The sequence below is a fragment of the Typopeltis vanoorti genome, chromosome 6 (assembly GCF_054136105.1).
Source record: "Typopeltis vanoorti isolate ZY-2024b chromosome 6, IOZ_Tvanoo_1.0, whole genome shotgun sequence".
Classification (NCBI taxonomy): domain Eukaryota; kingdom Metazoa; phylum Arthropoda; class Arachnida; order Uropygi; family Thelyphonidae; genus Typopeltis; species Typopeltis vanoorti.
In genome coordinates, this window is record NC_143554.1 from 61,863,447 (window position 1) to 61,888,918 (window position 25,472).

Below are 25,472 nucleotides of genomic sequence, written 5' to 3' on the forward strand. Positions count from 1 at the left end.
AATATTTTACATGCAGAGTGGTCAATAATTGTTAGAATATGTTAGGGGGTTCTAGATACAACATGATGGATATGTTATTAATTGAATTGGACCTTATGTGATCAGTCTATTAATCAGGATTAAGAATATCAATATTAGTTTTTTTGATTTGTATAGACTTATCTATAGTATTTTTCCAAAGATGTATAACATAAGCCAAAAAGATTCCTCCTGTTTGATTGTTGAGTAGCAAAATCAGTACTGGAGATTGATTTCTAAGAGTCTTTGTGGTAGATATTTTTTTTATTGCCTTGTGAGATCACTGTCTTGCTCAAAGACCTGAATTGGCTAACAAGTATAAAAATGTTCTCTCTCTATATAGAAGGTTGTATGATTATCTAAATCTGCAGTTCACTGACAGTACAGGTAACCCTCGTATAACGCGGTACTTATACAACGCAGTCTACAAATTGTAGTGTCCCTTGTTCAACGCTATTTCGATATAATGCAGTCTACAATTTCTAGTAATCCTTTTTTTTTTTTTTTTCATATTTTTCACCGTGGGACTTAAATCAAATTTTATTTTCGTTAAATTTGTGTCTGCCCGTATCGCGCAAGTAGTTATAAGTATCGAATTTAGTTTTATTGTATCACTGAATAAGATACTGTACAGAGCATTTTGCAGTCTGTGTCATTCTCAACAAATAATTCAATTAGAGACAGATGGAATAAAAATGGCGCTAACTAATAAATCACATGTCCCCTCTCACAGAAACTATGCTGTATAGACTTTAGCAAAACCATATGTTGCACCGAAACACAGTATCTAACTAAAAACTGTTGTCCAATTTTTCAATTATGAAATAAGTGTTTGTTTTATTGCATTTGAAATTCTCTATGTCATTATGACAGATCACAAAGGCTAACTTAAAATAAAAGATTACCAAGAATTGAAACATGCCATATAATGAATGTGTGAGTTCGCCTACCAAAAAGCCATAAAATTCAACCAAGAGTTGAAACGTTTGTGTGAGTTGAGCCAGTCAGTAATGGAAGTTCCATCGGAACGATGAATGACACCTTGTTGTGAATGTGTTAAAACTAATAGTGAATGTTGTTATGGCAGTTTCAGATGTTATGGAATTCGATTGAAGAGAATTAGCATTTCAACTCAACATTTGTTGGTTGCTTTTGTTTTTGGGTTGCGCTATCTTTTGTTAATACTGCACCAATCATATGCACGTCTTTATAGCTGCTGTCTTGTGTAAAACAAAATTCAGCTTGTATGTATTGTAACAGTTAAAAAAAAAAAAACTTGAATAATTTATGAGTGGTCATGCCTGAGTAACTTGCTCATGTGTTATAATACAGTGACAGCTAAGTTGGATGAAGGTAATGGGTTTACAGTGATACTGCCGGACTTTGCAAAGGTTTTTGACAGGATACCACATGGAATTCTAATCAGTAAACTGCAGCACATGGTGATGGATATAAGATTGATGAGCTGGATAGGAGGGTAATTGATGGAGAGATATCAGAGAGTAGTTTATTCAGGAGTAGAGTCTAAAAGAAAGGCTGTAACCAGTGGCATGCCACAGGTTTTTTTCTTGGACCACTACTGTTTAATTTATTCATTAACAATATAGGAAAGGATCCAAGAGGAACTGTTCAGTTATTTGCTGATGATGCTAAGTTGGGTAGAGCAATAATTAATACAGATGATGTCAAAATTTTGCAGGTTGATTTGGATAGATTGGCAAACTGGGCAAAGGAGAATGGATGTCACTTTAATGTGGCAAAGTGAAAGGTTATGCATTTTGGGTGAAAAGATTACCAGCTATATACCACATTGGTCGAACTGTACTCCAGGAAATTGATGAAGCCAGAGACTTGGGTGTTAGTGGATAGGGAGTTAGAATTTAGGGGGAAGGGGGGGGGGGTCATAAAGTGACTAAAGCAGCTCATCTGATCACTTGGTTACTGAAGAATACTTTGATGAGCAGAGACAGGCAGGTTATTGTTCCTCTTTATCGAGCCTTGATTAAACCCCCATCTTGACTACTGCATGCAGATCTGTGCTCCAGGGTTTCTTGGTGATGAGGAGGAGGTGGAGAGGATCCAGAGGCGAGTGACCAAGATGGTAGCAGGTCAGTGAATGAACTTTATGAGAACAGGTTGAAGATTTATGGGTAAGAGAAACAGGTTGATTGGTAGAAAATGGGTGATATGATTGAGACATACAAATTACTGAGGAGTTTTTACAAGATGAATTCAGAGGAAATTTTTCAGAACAGATGTGGTGGTGGTAGGAGAACTAAGGGGGCCATCCATGGAAATTGAGTAAGAGTATAGTTAGCAAAGGTGTTAGAACTAGATTTTTTTGTTTGGAGAGTAGTGAATGACTTATTGAGGGAGGCCCTAAACATCATGCAAATGTTGGATAGTACTTGACATGATGTTTAGGGCCTCCCTCGATCTAAGGACTACTTGGAGTTATCCATAATAGTGATGATAATAACTTTTAAATTTTAAAAGAGATTGTTTTAAAATCAGTTTTAAAATCCTTTTTAATCTCTCTTTTCAGTTTGGACACATTACACCAGCAGTGTTCAGTGAGCTTATTTATGATTGTTATTTGTTTGACATTCCAAAAATAATGGATCTGTGTGTTCTTTACTTTCATGGCAATCAAGCCATACTCCACAAAATGATTAACAACATATTTACCAATCAGCCAGCTTATAATGATGATTTAATAGAAGCTATTCCTACTGTACTTCGAGTAAGATATTTTGCTATTTTTTATTCTGTCATTTGAAATAATAGATGTAAAGAAACTATTTTGGTTTAATTAATTTTTGAATATTCAGTTTCTTATTTAGTTCCAATTGAAAGGTATAGATAGTATAAAGAAAATATTGGAATAAATATGATGTGCTGTATTAATTAATTGTGGTCATTTTAATTATATGCATTGAACTTATTTCATAAGCATTGCTGGTTTTACATGCTTAGGTGAATTGATTTGAATGTTATGTCTAGGGATTTAAGTTTTGACTAATATTCTACAACTTTTTGGATGAATTAACCAATGTATTATTTTAATTTTTGTCAGTTAATATCACAATAGCAGTTAATTTATTTAGCATTCGGCACATATGGTACAATACAAAATAAAAAAACATGAACATGAATATAATATAAAAACTACAATAACATATTTAAGTTTTTGATCCATTCAAGTATGATGGTGCAGCTTGGAGAAAGCTTGTTGATGTGATGAATTGTTTGTTTAGGAGCACTGCAGTTACATTGAGGAGAAAGGCATTTTTTCCCACTTAAATAATAAATCTACACATATTCTGTGGTTTCATACAAATCCTATTCATGATTTCCCATGTCATATGTGGAAGTTCAAGAAGAAGATTAATTACGAATACCTTGAAATTACATTTGTAGTTGACCATCATCAGTGTTTGTATCCCACCATCTTGTCCATTCTTCTCTGGAGATGAAATTATTTGTAACTGAGTTTTCTGCTTCATATATTAGTGGTTGTCTAGATTTTAATTGACTGATTCTCAAGTCTGGAATTACTTTGTGCAAAGGAAGAAGATGATTATTACTTATCTTCTTGTACTCTCAAAGGAAAGTATCAGCTTTTCGAAGGTGTGAAGGCAGGATATTGCTCAAGGTACGAAGCCAATAAATATTTGTTGATTTGATTGTGCCAGATATCGGCTGCACAATATTATTAAGTTGAGTATCAATGAGTTTTGTGCGTGGACTGTTGAGCCAGACAAGTGAACAATATGCAGCTACTGAGAATACAAGTCTTGATTTTAGCTGCTGTATTCTCAAGGTGTTTCCTGTAGGATAGCGTGCGGTCCAGTGTGATACCTAGATACTTGGGACACTTGTTATATCATAATGTAGTATCATTTAAGGTGACCCAAAATTCTGTATTGACCAGCCTATTGTTCAGATGAAAGCAGAACACTTCAGTTTTATCTGCATTTGGGCAGCATAGACTCCATTTCTTAAAGTAATCCCCTGGAGTTCATAAATCAGATGTTAGTTTCGTCCGTATTTTTAAATGAACTGTGTATAGCAGCAAGAGTATTGTCATTTGCATAACAGAATTTTCTGACTTGAAAAAAGGAGAGGGGCTGTCACTGATCCCTGGGATAGACCATTTTTTTTAGTTTATTCTGTTTATTAATTTCTTCTCCTAGAGCCACTTGAAAATAAGTTTATATATTAGACCTCTCCCTCCAAACCGTATCATAAGCTGCTGTGAAATTGATGAATACTGCAGCTGTTTTCAGTTGTTTTCGAAATCCTGCTTCTATATATGAGTTACAATTAAGATAAGCAGATACAGATAATTGGATTTGGGATTTTGGGATTAGAAATACATCAGGGACAAATTAATTAAAAGCAAATTATTAAAATCATTTAATTTATTGATGTGCAGTAATTCTCTGTTTCCATTTAGAAGAATTTCATTATTTATATTGTGTTGTATGTGCTGTTCCATCATATCATCATGCAATAAATTTCTGTCATTTATATTAATAGATGACAGATCAGTTGCAGTTGACTCTGTAGAGAACTCACAGGGGAATAGTTTTAAATAGTGACTTTTGCTTAGAACATCATTGTGCCTTTTTGGTCAGTGAGTTTGTTATAATGGTATTTATTTGTTATAGTGAGTGGACTGAACATCATTACTTTTTTTTTCAAAGGAACAGAAAAGTGGAAAGGCAACTCTCTATGCAAAATTTTCCAACTGTCTGAAACAGGTTAATTCTGATTCAGCTGAAAAGGTCTCTGTAAAATGTTCATTGTCCTTAACAGGACTTAAACTTACATCTGTGCAGCCAAAAAAGGATGCCTCTTTTGACTGTATCAGTTAGAGTTGTCATGTAGTAAATGATTAGTCAGGCATTAATAAAAATAAATTCTCTAATTCCTTTAGGTGGAACTCCTAAAGCAAGGAGCCAGGTAGACAACCAATTCCCCATCCTTTATTTTTCAACGATAGTTCAAGCTGTCAGTGAACTAAGAATTAGTGTGTGTGTGTGGGGGGGGGGGGAATGGACAACTGCCTCCATCTTGTGGCCTAAATACCTTTTTGATTTAGGTATTTATCAACTAACTAAAATAATGATGGAAGTACCAGAGAATTTCAATAATAAGGTGGTGACCATATGGTATAAAGGCAACTGGTATATGGTGATATGACTTCTGCATTACTTCTACCTTAGTATCACCATCTCTGGCTCCCACTGATGAGACCTCAATAAAGGTTGAAACTAGTTTGGGTAGGGGTCCTTTGCATTATGGGAGATACTAAAGCAAGTGATCAGAACTTACTCCACCTTTACCACGAGTTGCCCCAGTCCTGAAAATACTTCAGGCACAAATTTTGTTTGCTTACACTTGGATAAAGGATTAAACCAAATATGTAATTTGTAACTAAAAAAATGGATTCATATTATATTCTGGTATAGTGACACCATTCATTATCATAGCAATTTAACCTACATTGCTTCTGGCATATATATTAGAGACATTCATATAAAAATTTAATGGAATGAATACAGCACAAAGAGAAATGATTAAACAGCAGGTTTAATTGTTCCAGTATTCTGTCTCTGTCACAAAAACATCTTCAGAAATACAACATTGAAATTGTTGAAAGTTTTTCCACTTTGTTATACTATAAATTAAAGATGCCAAGAAATTATATTCTTGGTTTAATCCTTTTTTTCGAGTGTTAGCAAACAAAGTTTGCACGTGAAGTAACTTCACGACTGGACAACTCATGTATAGAGGCTAATGGCTTCACATCACTTGCCTTAGTATCCCATAATGCTTTGTTATTTACTTATGCTTGGAAAAAGGATTAAACTAGGAATCAGATGAAGTATGCCACAACAAAAACATCTAGTGGAAAATTCTCTTACACAGAGATGGTAATAGTAAAACAGTATCTAAATTAACATTAATGTGCATGAATGTCCCACCTTCTCATGTCATTTCTGAACAGTATGATTTATTTGGAACCTTACTACAGCAAAAGGGAAAAAAAAAAAGAATATGGCCTCATTTTTGAAAACACACCAAAGCTAAAAAGACCAAGTTCAAATAATCAAAGATATTCCTCCAGATCCATTAATAGATTAGAATGAGCCCTTGCTAGCAGAGCACTCAAAAACTTAAAAATGATTAAAGTATCTAGTATTTTGACAGAATTGAATTTGATGACTTGGATATTTTTCATGAGAAGGAAGAGATGAATATTGGCTGTCCACAATTGTCCAAAATGGAAAAATTCCGGACTTTTGAAAGGACCTTATAACTCTAGAAGCCAAAATGATCTGTCAAAACATCAATATTCTCTTCCAGAATTTTAAGCCAATATGCTTTTGCCAGCAGGAGAACATACTTAAAGCCTGATGAAGATCCTATGGTATGGAATGTTACCTTTTGTATGGACAGGATAGGGGGATGGATCTGCCTCTCACTAGGACTGCTTATTATGTTATGCCATCTGTTTACATCTCATTGCATGTGGGCAACCATACCCTATTCCAACAGTGTTCCACTCAGCATTCAGATAGAAGCATGTGACATCTGCCTCTCACTAGGACCACTTATATTATATTGTTTACTATCCATTGCAGATTTATTCCAGGATGACAGTAACATTATGTTGGAATTGCATTTCACCCCCCTGCTTGTAATGGGGATTTAAATGGTCACAACACACTGTAGGATGGTGCACATAGTAACATTAGAGGAAGAGTTGTAGAGCGCTTGATAACAATAATCTCTTCTTCTTAAACACAGGAAAACACCTTCCATATGCCCATCTGAACATTCCTTATCATTGATAATAATCTGCTCACTCTCTCTCTCTCTCTTTGTCTCTCTTTTCTTACTGTTTAAGTGGGAAATTGGTAAGTTATTGGAGTGATTTCCCCCCCCCCCCCTTGATATCCACTCTTGTGCATGGACAACCATGTACTTTATCAAGGATATCACAATGGAAAACACAACAAGCTGAATGCTTCATTTTTTTCCCCTCCTTAACAAAATTTGATTCTGTGATGGTCAGCTTATCTCCTTTCAAAGATACAGTGAATTACATCACAGAGTATAAAATACTTACCCTGCCTACAATATCTGAAATATCTAGTCACTTTTGACCTTTTCCTAAATCATGATGAATTATTGAATGCAAAGTCTTAGCTTTAGTATCTTAGATACTCCAAAACAAATCTGATTGCTTTCAAACATGCTCTAAATCAAGCGCAAAAACACGACTCCTGAATTCAATACATACATTCTAAGGGTGATTCAAAATCGTGTACATCATAAAATAAACTTGAATTTTTCAATATTAGTGACAAACTTTATAGAACTAAACTGCTGCAAACAAAGCTTATAACCATATCTTTACAAAGGCAAAAATAAATAACATAACGTTAGCAGGTGGTAGCAGGGTTTTTTCTCCTGGAAACTCTGGTTTTTCATCAAATCAGCCTTCAGAACACTCAATTTACAGACAAAAAATACTGTTGGTGATGATAGGTGATAGATGGCATTGATGCTATTAGTGTTGTAGTTGGAGAATTAAGTAGTAGTGGAGAAGATGAGAGGTATTTAGCGAAGTAGTGTAGTGTAGTGTGCCCTCCCATGATGAGTCTTTGGACTCCCTGGAGGTGTCATGTAATAATAAGAACAGCCATCATGAGTCTTGTCACTGAGGCAGATCTTATGGTATTCATCATATAGAACATATTTTTAAATTTTTAGAGTGTACTAATTTATATCACTATATAATGATATTTTAAATTATATCCTACAAATTTTATTCTATATACTATTTAGAATTTTATATAGACTGATACACAAAAGTGAATTCCTTTTTCAAGAAAAAAACACACAGGAAGTAGACATGGAAAAGTACAAATGGAAAAACTAGTAAAATTGACTTTATCCTCAGTAATAAGAAAAACATCTTTCAAGACTGCTCTGTTATAAACAGCTTTAACATTAGAAGTGATCATTATATGGTACTCAGTAAAATCCAAATAAACTGCCAAAAAGAAATAAGAAAGATGTTTCAAAGATCAAAGCAAAACATGTACATAAACTCAACATTAAAAAAGATATATTCCAACATGAACTAAACAATAGATTTAAACATCTTATTATAGATGACAATGCTGATCCATCAGAAAGTAATGACATTATTACCCAAAACTTTTTACAATACTCTGGAAATAGCTGGTACCACAGAACAGAAACAAGACAAAATATCTGAAGAACAAAACAGCTTATGGAGAAACGAAGAGCAATGAAACAATCAAATAACCTACAGAATAAAATTGAATACACTGAATTGTGCAGAATGATCAGAAAACATATCAAAGAAGAAACAAGAAAATTCAATTGTAAATTCATACAACAAACAATTGAAAACAATCGTAGCCTCAAAAAAGCCAAACAGCAATTGATGAATAGCAATAAACCGATGGTTGCAGTCAAACTACAAGATGGGACCATAACCAGAGATAGATATGCTATAGCAAAAAAAATCGAAGAATTTTACTCGGTATTATATCAGGATGATGAATTAAATGCGGAAGAAAACAACTACGAAACAGCTGAGGTACCACAGATTCTACCAGAAGAAGTTACGTGGAGCATCTAAAGCTTGCAAAATGGGAAAGCTGCAGGTGAGGATGGAGTTATAGCTGAACTTCTAAAAACAGGTGGAGAAATAATCTACAAACTCTTAGAAAAACTATTTACTTTATGCCTAAAGAAAAATGATGTACAAAGAACATGGAAGAAGGCTACCCTAATTCTGATACATGAAAAAGGTGAGGTAGAAGACGACAAACTACTGCCCCATCAGTCTACTATCAGTGGTTTACAAAAGTCTTAGCTCATAGGCTTTGTGCGACTCTAGACCTAGCACAACTAAAAGAACAGGCAGGCTTTTGGAGTGGCTTTAGTACAATGGACCATATGTTCAATAATCTGCTGTACAACTTTTCAAGTTGTACAGAAGATTATTGAACAGTGTAATGAATATCAGTTACTATTATGTCTTGGTTTTATTGATTATGAGAAAGTCTTTGATTCAGTAAAATCTTGTGCAATACTTAAAGCAACAAGTGGAGGAGCCATACATCAGAACCATCAAATTAGCATATACCAATGCCACAGCAGCAATTCATTTCAATGGAAACATCTCTTCTGTCAAAATACAGAGAGGTATAAGACAGGATGACACAATCTCTCCAAAATTATTTACAGCATGCCTAGAAGAAATATTCAAACTTATTGATTAGGAAGGGAAAGGCCTGGAAATAAATGGAAGATATTTAAGCCATTTACACTTTGCAGATGACATAGTTATCTTTACTTCAACTTCACATGAATTACAGACTCGTATCCATGAACTCCAAACTGCTAGCAAAACAGCTGGCCTAAAGATAAACCTAAAGAAGACCCAAGTTATGTTCAATAGCTATGTCCAACCAGAAATAATAAAAATCAATAATGAATAATTAAACAAGTAGATCATTACATATACTTAGGAAAACAGATATCAATGGAAGAAAAATATCGTGGATGAAATTAAAAGATGTGCGATGCTTGGGTGGAAAGCATTTGGAAAATTACATTCAATATTCAAAAGCCAACTACCATTATGCATGAAGAGAAAAGTTTTTAACCAATGTATTCTTCCTATATTGACATATGACTGCAAAACATGGATGCTAAATGCAAAGGAAATTCAGAAATTAAGAACAACACAATTTAGTATGGAAAGAAGTATGCTTGGAGTCACAAGACTAGATCACAAAAGGAATATGTTGATAAGAAACCAAACCAAAGTCTCTGACATCATAGGAAGAGTGAAATATCTGAAGTGGCAATGGGCTGGGCATATTGCTCAAAGACAAGATCAACGATGAACAAAATTGCTGCATTGGATTCCACGAGAGAAAAAATGACCATGATGTCGACCAAATCACAGTGGACTGATGATATCATCAGATTTACAGGAGTGACATGGACAGACAGTTTGGAGTAATCTTGGAAAGGCCTTCATCCAGCAGTAGATCGACAATGGCTGAAATGATGATGACAAAAGTTTTAGTTGTCGCAAATTTTACATTTTAACAATGGACATGGCTCTAAGAGCTATCAGTGCTTATGTACCATTAAGCACTAAACCAACCATTTAACCATATTGTTGCAGTATTCGTGTCTCTAACTTTGTAGCTCTGGCTAGCCTGGCATATGTAAGGCTTACTGTGGGGTATAGTGGATTTTATATCAGACCAGGTATTTTTGAAAAAGTTCTTTCAGAGAAAAATTATGTTTACTGTTCTGTATTCACTGTGCTCATTCAGCAGTAATGCCTTGTCTTAATGAAAATTTGTTGTAACGATTCAAAGAGCTTTGTGAAATCATCAAATTTATTAAGAATTGGCATATGTTGAAATGCTGAGAGATTCTAGGGAATAGTCTCTTGGATATTTATCTGTTCTTGTATATGAGGAAGATTTTTTTTTTTTTTTTCACTGAATCTAGTGAACATCATAGGGGTACCAATTAGGCCTAACTGGTACACTCAGTGTGTGTTTGCCTTCTTGCCAGCCTGCCTGTGTGCACATGCTCAACGTTTATTCTGTGTACTCATGATACCTTGGCAACCAAGGCATTGGCATAATAATTTATTAACAATAATAAATTTAGTTTAATCCTTTATCCAAGTGTAAGCAAAGAAAGTGTGCACCTGAAGTATCTTCAGGACTGAGGCAACTCGTGGTAAAGGTGGACCAAGCTCTCATCACTCCTTGTCTTAGTATCTCCCATAATGCAAAACACATCTCCTTGTGGACATGTATAATGCTATGCATTAAGGGAAGGGCCATTACCCAGACCGGTTTTGACTTTTATTCAGGTCTCGTCAGTGGGAGCCAGACCCAGAGGTAGTGATACTAAGGCAGAAGCAATGGAGAAGTCATATTTACCTATATGAGTTGCCAAAAGGTGTCTCACCTTATTATTAAATTACTCTGGATTTAGAGAAAGATGTTAGAAGTTTTTTCCACTTGGTAGACTATACAATAAATTTAGTTTAATCCTTTATCCAAGTGTAAGCAAACAAAGTTTGCGCCTGAAGTATCTTCAGGACTGAGGCAACTCGTGGTAAAGGTGAACCAAGCGAAATCTTTCTCTGAATCCAGGATAATTTAATAATAAGGTGAGACACCTTTTGGCAACTCGTATAGATAAATATGACTTCTCCATTGCTTCTGCCTTAGTATCACTACCCCTGGATCTGGCTCCCGCTGATGAGACCTCAATAAAGGTCAAAACCGGTTTGTACAAGGAGATGTGCTTTGCATTATGGAAGATACTAAGACAAGGAGTGTAGAGAGCTTGGTCCACCTTTACCACGAGTTGCCTCAGTCCTGAAGATACTTCAGATGTAAACTTTGTTTGCTTACACTTGGATAAAGGATTAAACTAAATTTATTATGTAGTCTAACCAAGTGGGAAAAAACTTCCAAAATTTAGTCTATATTTATTATCTATGGGCATATGCTTATTCCACTAAAGATTGGCATGAATTATAATCAATAATGTTGTAGCATTCATACCTGATTAGTCATCTTCACTAGGAACTGAATTAGAATACAAACACAAGCATAACAGAAAATGAATACTAATATAAAATCTTAAGTTACATCTTAATGATATTAAAAATAATAATAAATAAAAAAAATGAGATGAACAGTGTTAACGAGCTCTATTTTACACAAAGGGATAACCCATTATGTGAGATGTAACCAATCAGATCTGGTAAGATTAGGATGATGTAGCAATGCTTCACAGAACTCATTATAATCTTTCTAGGAAAGGGGGAAAAAAAAAAAACTTCTTATGCAGAACTTTAGTATTTTTTCCAAAGAACTCTATATTTAGAGGTAGGAGTATGTTCAGCAAGACCAGAGTGTTCCATCTCATGGTACTTCATATAATTTTGATGTTCTTCATCACAAACTGGTACACGGGATCTAATAACACAAGGAAAATACCTCTGAAAAAACTTTATCCTTCACCCGACCCAATATTGAATCAGGCAGAATGCATTCCACCTAAAAATCAAGAGGCCTGAATATCTTTGCAGCACATTAAGTGTGTCTTTTTAACATTAAGAAGGCTATACATTTGACATTCTTTTTGAGAGGATAAAGAAAGGCTTTTGGATTAAGATTTTAAATTTTTAATATAAGATGAAGTATGACCATTAAGTGGGGTTAAAGATTTATTGAACTGTTTGACTAATTTAAAAGAGGGTGGGGGGAGTCGGTTGCATCTGCTGTGGAATGAAGATGGTTAGATTTTAGGTTTATGAATTTTAAGCAATCCATATATCTGGTGGTGGTGGGGGGGCTAAATGGTGTGAATCCAACTAGTACCGTGTTCTGGATTGCTGACAATGATAGTCTTCAGCTAAAAGATATCTAAGACATTACTGAACTGTAATGACGACTCTTTTATTAAAAAGACAAATCCTCTCTATAACTCATGTATCATTTGCCTCCTTTCTATTGTATATCAAAGAAGAAAATCCTTTTAATTTGTAAAATATGTATATAGTCTTTTTATTGTCTATCTTCCAATGTATATTTCATCAAGTTGAATAAAAAAATAAAAATAAATGGTTTGAGTTTTTTTTTTAACTATTTCAGGAGGCCAGTATGTGACCATTTTAAAAGTCCTTTTAATTTTTTGGAGAACTGGTGAATCATAATCCAGTAGTTTATAAGTCTGGTCTCTGAGCAACACAGTAATTTTCTGATTATAATCACTAGCATTTATAACCACAGTAGCATTAACACCTCTAGGGATTAGTATGTCTGTCTTTGCATAATTTACAGACAGTATGTAACTGGCTGTTGGAGAGATTTCTTTTAGATGGCAACACTTGTGTAGGGATTAGTTAGCTACATGAAGCCTGATATGAAAGGCAGATGCCACATTCTATATTCACAGCGTGAAGTCTAAGGATGGAACTTGAAGTGCCCCTGCAGAGTTGTGTAAATAAATACTAATTCTAATCTTAATAAATATCAGGTTCCATCCTTAAACCAGGACATAACCTAAATACTCTGAGATGATGTCCTGACTGATCAGTGTGTTTATAGCACTAAAACAAACTTCTATGACCTTGTTTTTAAAATTTTGAATGTTCTTTTATGTAAGAAGAGAATTTACTGAAGGTAGGACACTAAAGAAGAGAGTTGTGCGAGGTTTTAGCTTGGATGATCACTGTGATCTCCTACCATTATTATTAGGATTTCCTATTTATTAATTTTGGGAAAATGTCTGCAGTAAGCTGTAGTTTCTTCTTAAAATATTACTATTATTGTTATTATTATTACTATTACGGGCAACTCCAGGGAGTCATTAGACTCATCGAGGGAGGCCCGAAATCATATTCATCACAACTATTCTACATTCATACAGTATCTATCATACCTCGCCTTAAACTCATTCACTGTCACAGCATCCACCACAGACTCAGGGAGCGCATTCCACTCATTCACTACTCTAAAAGTAAAGAACCCAGCTCTAACACCTTTACTAACCACAGTTTTGCCCAGTTTCCATGGATGTCCCCTAGTCCTCCCACAACCAGCCCTGTTCTCAAAAATATCTTCTGAATTAATTTTATAGAAACCCTTCAATAATTTGAATGTCTCAATCATATCTCCCCTCCTCCGACTATCAACCAATTTTTGCAACCCACAAATCCTCAACCTGTTCTCATAAGGTTCATTCCACAGACCTGCTATCATCTTGGTCACTCGCCTCTGGATCATCTTCACCTCCTCCCGATCAAGAAGAAACCCAGGTGACCAAATCAGAGCACAGTAGTCGAGATGGGGTCTTATCAAGGCTCGATACAGAGGAACAATAACCTGCTTGTCAACGTATTCTTCAGCAACCAAATGATTTGATGAGCTGATTTGGCCACTTTTGGAATGTGTCCCCTAAATTTCAATTCCTTATCCACCAACACTCCTAAATCTCGTGCCTCATCAATTTCCTGGAGCACGGTTCCACCAATGCAGTAAACTGCCGCCAATCTTTTCACCCCAAAATGAATAACCTTACATTTTGCCACATTAAATTGACATCCATTCTCCTTAGCCCAGACCTCCAATCTATCCAAATCATCCTGCAAAATTTTGACGTCATCTACATTCACTATTGCCCTACCCAACTTCGCATCATCCGCAAACAAATGAACTGTTCCTCTCAGATCCTTTCCTATATCATTTATGAACAAATTAAACAGCAGTGGTCCAAGAACAGATCCTTGTGGCACACCACTAGTCACAGGCGGTCTTGTGGACTCTACTCCTGAGTAAACCACTCTCTGATATCTCTCCGTCAACCACCCTCCTATCCATCTCACCAACCCTATGTCCATCCCCATATGCTGCAATTTACTGATTAGAATTCCATGTGGTATCCTGTCAAAGGCCTTAGCAAGGTCCAGTAGAATCACTGTAAACCCATTACCCTTATCCAGTTCAGCCGTCACTGTGTTATAATACGTGAGCAAGTTACTGAGGCATGACCTACCCTTCACAAAATCATGCTGTCCCCGATACAGTATCCCATTTTCTTCTATCCAATCTTGTATTTTCCTCTTGACTATTTTCTCTAAGACCTTGATAATGATTCCTGTTATGCTGATTGGCCGGTAATTTTCAACAGCAGCCTTGGAACCACCTTTGTGCAGCGGAACTATTTTCCCCTCTTTCCACCCCCTTGGGACTGACCCAGTCCTGAGGCTCAAATTAAACAAAATGGTCAAGGGCACTGACAATTCTTTAGCCGCTTCACGTACGACACGAGCTGGTATACCATCCAATCCCACAGATGTATTGACATTGAGGTTCTGTAATAGACTAATTACCTCTACTTCATTCATCACAATTCCAGTATAAGCTGTTGGTTCTTCCATTCCTGCAAAGTCACCACCTGGATGATATACTCTTGCAAAGTGCTCGCTCAGTAATTCCACAATATCGACTGATTCGGTTACCTCCCTACCCTCAGCATTTTTTAAGATCATTCTACCATGAGCATTTTTCCTTTTACTTTCAACATATTGAAAAAACTGTTTTTGATTCTCTTTAGCCTGCGTGGCCAATTTCCTTTCATAATCTGCTTTTGCTTTTCTTACCACCCTTGTTACCATCCTGGCCTGAGCTTTATACTGTTCCTGTGCCTGATGGTCACCCTTCTCCTTAAATTCCCTCCACAATTGTTTCTTTTTTTGCAGCTCAAGCTTAATAGTGTTATTCATCCATTTAACCCCTACTTGATTTATTATTCGGACTCTTGGTATACAGTCAACCATTGCCTCCTGCAAACAGTTCTTAACCACCTCCCATGCACTATCAACATCCAGCCCTTGCAGTTTTACATGCCATGGCATTGAGTCAAGCACATACCTAAGCTTGTCATACTTACCAGCCCGGTAATTCCACATGTACCCTGTCTTAATTGTAAATTCGACTGCTTTAGCCACCTCCCAAGTCATGACCTTATGGTCACTCTCACCAATTGGTGGCAACATGGTCATGTTCGTTACAGCCAAATTCTCAGTTGCAATTACTAGGTCCAGCACTCTCTGCCCCCTGGTATTTTCCACTACATGTTGCCGTAGATAGTTGTCCCTTAATAACCGCATAAAATCCAATTCCTTCCTCCCATGTGCCTTCTCCTCTTTCCAGTCAATGTTACCATAATTGAAATCACCCATAATAATTACCCTCCTTCCACTCATTTCTTCTATTTGCTTATGCATACTATCCCCACCATCTATTCCATCACCTGGTCTATAGCAGCACCCAATTGTATATTTTGTTGTGCTAGATTCTATCTCACACCAAACAGCCTCAAATGTGCTTTTTTCCCCATCCTGCAGTTCAACTTCTATACTCCTTGGCTGAAGCTCATCAGCTATCATCAATAACACTCCTCCCCCTTTTTTATTCACCCTGTCACTCCTGAACATGCTATACCCGTCGCATTCAATCCCACTAGCTTTATCATCTTCTGTCAGCCATGTTTCACTAATACCAACAACCTGTGGCCTGAAAGTGCCAACCATGGCCAAAAACTCTTTCTTCTTGTTCCTAATACTCCTGGCATTGGTGTACATGAATCGCAGAAGCCCATTTGTCCCATCCCTACTTTGATGCCTTATACTAACTATCCCATTCTGATTTGTTGTCCGTCGTACTCGCTCGGGCATAATATACTCATTCATACACTTAACTGCCTCCCTAAAGTCTGCATATCTACTCCCCCCCCCTCTTAATAAATCTAGTTTCCCTGAGTCTGTACATCCACTTTCACATCATTCATCAACACTTTTTCAAGTCTCCGTACACCAACTCCATTCAAATGTAACCCATCCATCTTATGTAAGTCCTTTCGCCCATCGAACTCATTCCACACATCCACAAATTCCACACCACTCTCCATGCATAACCCACGCATAAAGTCATTGGCAATTATGTACCTCCTTCTAAACACTTCGCTGTCATACTGCGGTAAGATACTCACCATCCTAACTCTCTCACTCTTCTCTTTTGCTACTTCAAATAACTCCCTCACACCCTCTATCATTTCCATTTTGTCCTCTTTCAAATCATTCGTTCCTGCCACGATTATCATCTCTTTCACCCTCTGTTTTTGCAGTCGAATAGATTCGCTGACGTCCTTTATGTTCGCACCCGGCTGGTACGACTTCGTTAAATTCTCAATTATTAATATCTCAATTATTAATATCTAAATATGTATTCTAACAGGAGACTTTGTAGACAAAATATCTGTTTGGACTTATTTTGTCTACATTTTTGTTTGGTGTGACTTAATGTGAGATCACAGAAAAGTGTGACTAGTTCTAGAGCTTCCTGTAGTATTTTCTGCTATCATAAGGAAACAAAAAGTTTGCACATAAAACATCCTCATTACTAAGCTTCGTGTATATAGAGTAGTTGACTTCACAAGTTGCTCATTATATCTCATAATGCACAGCATATTCCTTTTAGTGTGTATAATATTATAAACAGCAACTTAATGTGAAGTCAGCTGCTTTCTTTATGCATATAGCTGAATCATAAAGATATTTCACATGTAAACTTTTGTTTGCTTACTTCAGGCCAAAATATTAATGAAAACAAGTCTAGTTGTTAAATACACTTTCCAATCCAATGAAAAATTTGCTACAACTATTTGACTCCTAGTTTGTGCTTTTTTATTACAGTTACGCTGGCATCTGTTATGTAGCTTGGAAATTAGCCCATATTCAACCCATCCCTAGGAAGTGCAACAAATCTTGACCATAATATTACTGCTGTTGCTCACCTCATTTTTGAAGTAATAGTGAAATTCATGAATATTCAGCTTCCACACTACCTGAAAACCTCTCAACTAATAAACCATTGCTGGTACAGATTACACTACTGTTAGTCAACAGAGATCATCTTTCTTATGTTGCTTGCTTTAGATAATTCTTCTGGAAAGAATAAAGAGAAGACATCAAACTAAGTATTGTGATAGTGTGTTGGAGCATTAGGGTTTCTGTACATGCCTCACAGTGATTCTAGTAGCAAGGCTTATACGTTGGTTAGACATAACTGGTAATTAGTTTACGGAATTAACAACGTAAATGAAGTATATTAATTAAAGGTAACTTTAATGAATCACTTCTATATTTCGGCAACGTCACGTTGCCATCTTCAGGAACATAAAGATATGGTATGTGCACTCAGGAACTAACACAAAGCAAATGAGGAAGAGAGCAAGAAACTAATATTGTTCCTAAAGTCCTAATGGTGCCCTCTTGCGGGCTAATTTGGTAGTCTTGGCAGTTGGGCTGAAGTTCTCATAATGAAAGTCTCCCAAATTTGGGGCAGTTTCATGCACCCAAATTTGTTGAGGTTAGGACTGTTTTTTAGAGCTGCTGAAGATTCTTTGAATAATCTTTCGTATTTAAACTTCTGCGATGAATTATTTTTGTTTTCTTCCAACGAATTTTATGGTGGGTATCTAAGGCATGGTCTGCCAGCCCAGAGCGGCTGTACTGGTGAAAAATATGGATAAATAACCAATATCCTCAAAAAATATGACCTTCCTTCCTGTTACAGACCATATAAAAAGTTGGCATCCCTTATCCGCTCTACCAAAGACCAACCACTTCCCCTAGACCTACCTGGTGTATACCAGGTCCCTTGCAGCTGCAAATTGTCCTACTTTGGCCAAACAGGCAGAACAACAAATATCAGGATTTCAGAACACCAAGACTACATCCGTTTTCTACTAGACTACCCAACTGCCAAGACTACCAAATTAGCCCGCAAGAGGGCACCATTAGGACTTTAGGAACAATATTAGTTTCTTGCTCTCTTCCTCATTTGCTTTGTGTTAGTTCCTGAGTGCACATACCATATCTTTATGTTCCCGAAGATGGCAACGTGACGTTGCCGAAATATAGAAGTGATTCATTAAAGTTACCTTTAATTAATATACTTCATTTACGTTGTTAATTCCATAAACTAATTACCAGTTATGCCTCACAGTGGGCTGAGTTTTTGTGTGTGAAGGGATGTTGCAGTATATCAGGAGAGAACGTTCGCTAATTTATATGTGGGTGAAATTAAGTGATCAGCTTAGTAGGTGACCCCCCCTCTCTCACAAGACACCCTTCAGTCACTTTCCCATAGGTGTTTTGTTTCCACACTATGCCTTTTCTTATAGATGCTTTCGTGGGCATTGTTCAATACTAACAAAACATTAAATGTTTTATATTTGTTAGTATATAAGAAAATAGTTGCAAAAAAAAATACAGCGGTAGAGATTTTTTTTTTCTTAGTAATTATGCAAATTTATAATAAAATCATGTGATTTTATCAATTTTATAATTTATAATCAAAATTTCTTGTGATTTTATAGGATAAAATCACAATTTCTTGTGATTTTATCCTATACCCATGCAAATTTTTTTTTTGTGAAATAGCTTTACATCTAGACTACTTGTATATAGAGGCTGTTGACTTCATATTAATTTCCTTAGTATCCCATATTAATTTCCTTAGTATCCCATTTAGGACTTATCTATTGCTATACATTATGGGAAGGGTTACTACCCAGACTGGTTTCAACCTTTATTGAGGTCATCTCAGTAGAAGCTACACCCAGAAAGATACTGAGGTTAAATCCATCCCTGTGGGACACTTGTTTGTGGAGGAGGAAATCCCAGTGATGGTTCTGGCTCTTTTCATTCTTCTTCTTCTTTTTTTTTTTTTTGTGTGTGTGTGTGTGTGTGTGTTTCTTCCCATATTCTTTGCTCTACTACTCCTGAGCCTTTGTTTTTTTTAACTGTCCCTTTTTTCCAGATCACTATCACTGGGATCCAATGCATTGCCACTGTGTTTGTGTCATTGTGTGTCATGGTGCCACTGTGTCATGTGGTGCAACCTATGGTCATCTGGAAAGGAAAACCTAGTAGTCTTGCACTACTTCGGCCTCTGCTTTGGCATGACAGGTGATCCTGGATGGCCTGACCAGGATCAGTCGGCTAGTGGGCTTTCCTGCAGGAGTCAACACCATTGCAGTTAATTGTTTACTCTGTAGTCAGGATCCAAAGCTTGCTGGGATAGCCATGGTATTTCACTCCTGAGTACAGTCATTTCTTGCTGGTCAGGGCATCCATATGTGCTGTGGTGGGTTGGGAGCTCTGGCTCTGAACTGAAAATCCTTTGAGCATGTCAGAAGTAGAAAGATGAAAAAGAAATTCAAAAAAGCAAAACAAAACAAAATATATCAGGATGCAGAAAGGAAGTTAGCCACCACTACACCTGTTCTGAGATCTTCTTATGCTGAGAAGTTGACAACAAAGAAAATGTCAGCTGCATCTCAAACATGTGTCTTTCACCATTTAATGATTTTACCATACCTGAACTTTATGATCACAAGTGCTTCTCTGTTGAGCACATAAATTGCATGACCTACCTACATATTTCCCAAAATCAGATGATAAATATAAACCAAACAAAGGTAATCCCTCCCAAAAATCCACAAGGCCAAAACAATAGGAAATTTTTACAATGGGTTTCACCAGAATATCAGTGATATTAAGATTTCACTACAGAAACACAAATCTTTATTTCTGTCTGCAGAAACCATATTTAAGATCCACTGAAAACTCTACCTTCAGGAATTTCACTGTTGTATGCAGGGACAGAACTGGAGGTGGTTCTGCTCATGAAGGAGTAGCTATCCTGGTGGACAGGTTTACTCTGTCCAGTCATGTCCAGCTTAATACAGCTCTTGAAGCAACAGTGATTCACTCACTTACTATGGGATTTCTTATTACAGTATGTTTGTATTTACCACCGGGTGCTGAGTCAAATGAAATTGGTCTTGATAACTTTATCTTGCAACTGCCTGAGTCCATACTTCTTATGAATGATTTCATTGTTCACAATGCCCTGTGGTTTTGGGCCAACACAAATGGATGAGGTCTTATCATTGAATGAATCCTTGACAATGATGACCTCTCTCTTTTCAATAGTAGACTCAATACTTTCTTCCATATACCTACACACTTATATTCTGCAGTCGATCTTACAATCTGCTCTCCTGCCATTTTTCCACTGCTCATATGAAATTTCAAAGACATCTATGGAAATGATCATTTTCTTGTTATTTGCACATTGTTGTCACATGAATAATGTTTCCCTACATAGATGCCCATATGAAAATTGGACCAGGCTGACTGGAATACTTTTTCCCATCTTGTAAAATTTAATGCTGATACAGTAAGTCAAGCACCTATCAATGAAGCAGTCATGTATGTAACAGACTGCATTGTCCAGGCAGTAACAGCTTCAATTCCAAAAACATCATCTCGACTTCCACTCTATCTAAATCCTTGGTGGAACCCATAATTCCAGGCCAAAAAAAAAAAGATCAACACAGAATGTGGTGTATATTTCATAGATACCCCACCACATCAAACTTAATAACTTTAGCATCCTCGGGCCAAAGCACATTATGTGAGATATTGGAATCAAAAACAATCTTGGATTATTCAGTTTACCTCATCAGTTAATCAAACAACCAGAGCAAAATTTGTATGAGATAAAATCTTGAAAAATGAAAGGTAGATAAAAACACACCATTTGTTTACCTTAGACTGTAATGGACGTGTTGTTGTTGCTAATCCCAACATTATTGCAGAACTTTGGAAGAAAATTTTGCCAGAATCTACTAAAATTGACTACTGTGCACGAATTTGGTCACCTGCATTTCTTGGGGATCGACAGGTTGTGGAGAGGATTCAATATGAGTGATCAAGCTGGTGACAGGTCTGTGGAATGTTCCCTATAAGGATAGATTGGGTGTGTGTGTGGGTTGCATAGTTTAGCTGACAGTGGACGAGAGGGGATATAAAAACTTAGTTACTAAAGGGATACTATAAGATTGACACACAGAAGAAATTTTTCAATACATGGGGAATGGGGGGGGAGGGAACAAGGAGTCGCACTTGTAAGCTGTCTAAGAGTGTAGTTAGTAAGGATGTGCAGACTAGGTTCTTTTCTTGGAGAGTGGTGAATGAGTGGAATGGATTGCCACAGGTGGTTGTGAGTGCCCCAACAGTGAATAGGTTTAAGGAGGTGTATGATAGGTATTGTGTTAATGACTAGAGTGGGTCTCCTGTGATGAGTCTTTTGACTCATCCATGGAGTGCCCATGCAAATAATAATAATTTGGGAGAAATCCATGTGTGGCTCCATGGTGGGTGGGAGCTCTGGCACTGATCCAAAAACTCGTGGAGCATGTCAGAAGTAGAAAGATGGGAAAAAGATGCAAAAAAATTGAAACAAAATATCTCAGGATGCAGAAAGGAAGTTAGCTACCACTGCACCTGTTCTGAGATCCTCTTATGCTGAGAAGGCTGCAGCAAAGAAAATGTTAGCAGCAGCAGCAGCATATCCTCCTGAACTTTTAATATTGAAAGAGCAATAAGAGAAATAGGCTAAATTTTTCTACCAATGGGCTTGAGCTGTACAATCAACCATTTGTTAAGGATGAACTAAAAACAGCCCTTTTGCTGTCACCCTAGTGCAGTAGGGTCTGATGACATCCATTATGAAATGATAAACATCTTCTGTTATCTTCTGTGGAGCTTCTTCTCTTAATATACAACATTGTTGTATTCTTGATATGCCAGTTGTTATTGCTATCCTAAAACTAGGAATGGATCCAATACAATCAAATAATTATTGTTCTATTGCTCTGATCAGCTGCCTTTGTAAGATATTAGAGAAAATGGTTAAATCCAGACTTCTCTCGTATTTAGAAAGCATTGATCTTCTCTCCAATATGCAATGTGACTTTCATAGATATTGTCCAACTGTGGACCATTTGGTCCATTTAGAAACTTGTATAACAGATGCATTCCTGAAGCAAGAACATCTGGTTTACGTGTTCTTTGAAGTGGAAAAAGTTTGACATAACTTGGAGATATGGGATATTAAAAGACTGCTACAACCTCTGTCCAAAAAGAAACTGAACTTTTGATAGAAAATAAAACACAGGCCAATTATAATTATTCAAATCATTTATTTCAATCAATATACTCTCCCTCAGCTTCGATACAGCTTTTGGCATGGTCAGTTAATTCGTTAAATGAGTTTTTTATATCAGTTTTTGGGATACTGTTGAGGGTCGTCATGGTTACTGCTGCTTGAAAGTTTTCAATAGTGTCATATCGCTTTCCTTTCATCAGCAAATGAAGTCGGGGGAAGAGAAAGAAGTCACAGGGTGCTAAATCAGGTGAACACAGCGAGTGATCCAACATACGAACTTGGTTTTTGCTCAAAAACTGTCTCACAATGTTTGAACAATGAGATGGTGCATTATTGTGCAAAAGGGACCAGCTGCCTGCATCACCATATTCATGCCACATGCGACGAATTCTCACTATCGATCGCTTCAAAACTTCAAGATAAATCTCACCATTGACCGTTAGGCCAGGCAAAATGAATTCTTTGTGGATAATGCCCTTGGAATCGTAGAAAAAAACCAGCATTGTCTTTACTTTTGACTTCTCCAAGCGGCTTTTTTCAGATGCCCCTCTTCTGGTGGTCTCCACTCAGCACTCTGGCGCTTTGTTTCAAGCTCGTACTCAAAACACCACATTTTCTCACCAGTAACGATTGTTTCAAGGAAGTTTGAGTCCTTACGAGCGGTTTTAATGAGGTTCTTGCAGTGCTCAATTCGATACATTTTTTTTTTTTGGTTGTCGATCAACTTATGATTTGCATTCGTGATTTGTTCCCCATAAGTTGTCGATCAACTTATAGGGAACAAATCACGAATGCAGTTTACGAAGGCCCAAACTCTCGGTCAAAATGTTGTGCACAGTTGATTTTGGAATCCCCAATTCATCTTCAATCAATCTCACGGATGATTTCAGGTTTTCTTTGATGAAATCACGCACTTTTTGAATGTTAACTTTGCTCAGTCTAGTTTTTGGACAGGCCTGGCTTTTCGTCGTCCTCAAGCATCTCACAATCACTTTGAAATCGCTTAAACCACTCGTAAACTTGAGTACGGGATAAGCATTCATCACCGTATGCTTTTTGAAGCATTTGATGCATTTCGGTAAAACATTTACCAATTTTAACACAAAAGTCAATTGCAGCTCTCTGTTTGAAACTCATTTTCCGACCGAGGACAACACCTTCTTGTATTTATTAAAAACTTTCTGTCCAGACAAACTTTCCAAATAAGAGTGGGAAGTACACCATCTCAGTCACTATCAAGAACAGAATATTCCTCAAGGCTCTGTCTTAAGTGTGACACTTTTTGCAATCAAAGATTAATCAATCAATAGACGGCGTCCTCGCACTGCAGATAATGCTCTATATGTTGACAACTTCACAATTTACTGTCACTCATAACATGAGGATAAACACTATCACTTCATCTTTATTGTGCGCTTATGTTCAAAGCTAGATTATGGGTCTCAAGTCTGTGATTCTGTAAGGCAGAATAACCTACAATAGTTGGATCCCATCCATCAGGGTGTATGGATAGCTGTTTGTTCCTTTAGCATATCACCTACTCAAAGTCTTTATGTTGAAGCAAATGAACTAGCTCTATCACTTAGATGGAAACTGTTGTCTCTTAATTATGCCCTAAAAATAGTCTTCCAGAGCATCCTACATGCAGTAGTCTTTTTTTTTTTTTTTTTTTTTTTTTTTTTTTTTTTTTCGGCATTGGAAAGCTCACTATTACACACACATCAAACTGCTATACTTCCTTTTAGTATTTGTGTTGAAAAGACTATGCCAGCTATTAGCATTAATGCTGACAACATTGCCTGCACCAAACATAACAGCAATCCCTCCATGATGCAACTTCTTGCTTCATCAGCTACAGAAGTCATACGCCATCATGTCTCTCTGAAATGGCTTAATGCATATAGAGTTGCCCATCTGATGGTTCAAAAACTGACACTTCTGTTGGCTATATTTCCTAACATTACTATCTCCAACCAGATCCCACCTGATTGCAACTCTGCTGTAATTATACAGCAGAGTTGCATACCATTCAGCTTGCACTTGTGCATATAAAAGAAAACCATTACCAAAAATGTGTGATTTACATGGGTGGTCTGAAAAGTTCTCGGCCTCAACCATAAATGGCAACACTATCAGTAAGATTTTTTTTTTTTCCTAAGTTGGTACATCTGTCATAAGCATCTATGTGAAATTGCAAGTCATTCTATCAAGTAGTTTGTTTTATACAGCATTAGAAGCCAAAGTGTTGTCTGTATCCCTTGGAATGGATAAAATTTAGTATCGTGCGATTATAAAATTCTTTGTAAAAGAAGGTTTAACGCCAAAAGAAATTCATTCCAAGTTCATAAAAGTTTATGGGCACTCTTCATTTTCAACAATTAAGAAATGGGCTGCCGAGTTTAAATGTGGCTGTACCAGCCTTGAAGATGATCCACGTGAAGGACGTCCAAAAGTGTAACAACACCAGAAATCATTGATCAGTGCACGATATTATATTCGATGACTGGCGAGCAGGGGTGTAGTCAGGCCAGGGTGCGGCAGAGCGATGCCCTGGTACTTTTTTAAAACTATAAAAAATTTTTAATTCATTATAATAAAGTATAAGAATTATAATAATGAGACTTATAATGCATTTCCAGCTTTCAGTCAAAAAATACAGCTTGCTGCTCTTGTCATTTTCTTTTCAGAAAACAAGGCAATCTCTGCCATATGGCCGTCGCAATAATAATAATAATAATGCCACACTTCGTGCTCTGGAATTTT

The 25,472-nt window shown here is 36.6% G+C and overlaps 1 protein-coding gene across 1 annotated transcript in view; it reads left to right on the forward strand.

The window, feature by feature from the left end:
* LOC150105492 (activating signal cointegrator 1 complex subunit 2-like) overlaps positions 1 to 25,472 on the forward strand; it is a 277,206-nt gene that overhangs the window by 91,556 nt on the left and 160,178 nt on the right. The window contains exon 8 of the mRNA XM_090393972.1: positions 2,564 to 2,761. Within this exon, the coding sequence (XP_090250098.1) occupies positions 2,564 to 2,761 (198 nt within the window). The remainder of the gene's footprint in view (positions 1 to 2,563; positions 2,762 to 25,472) is intronic.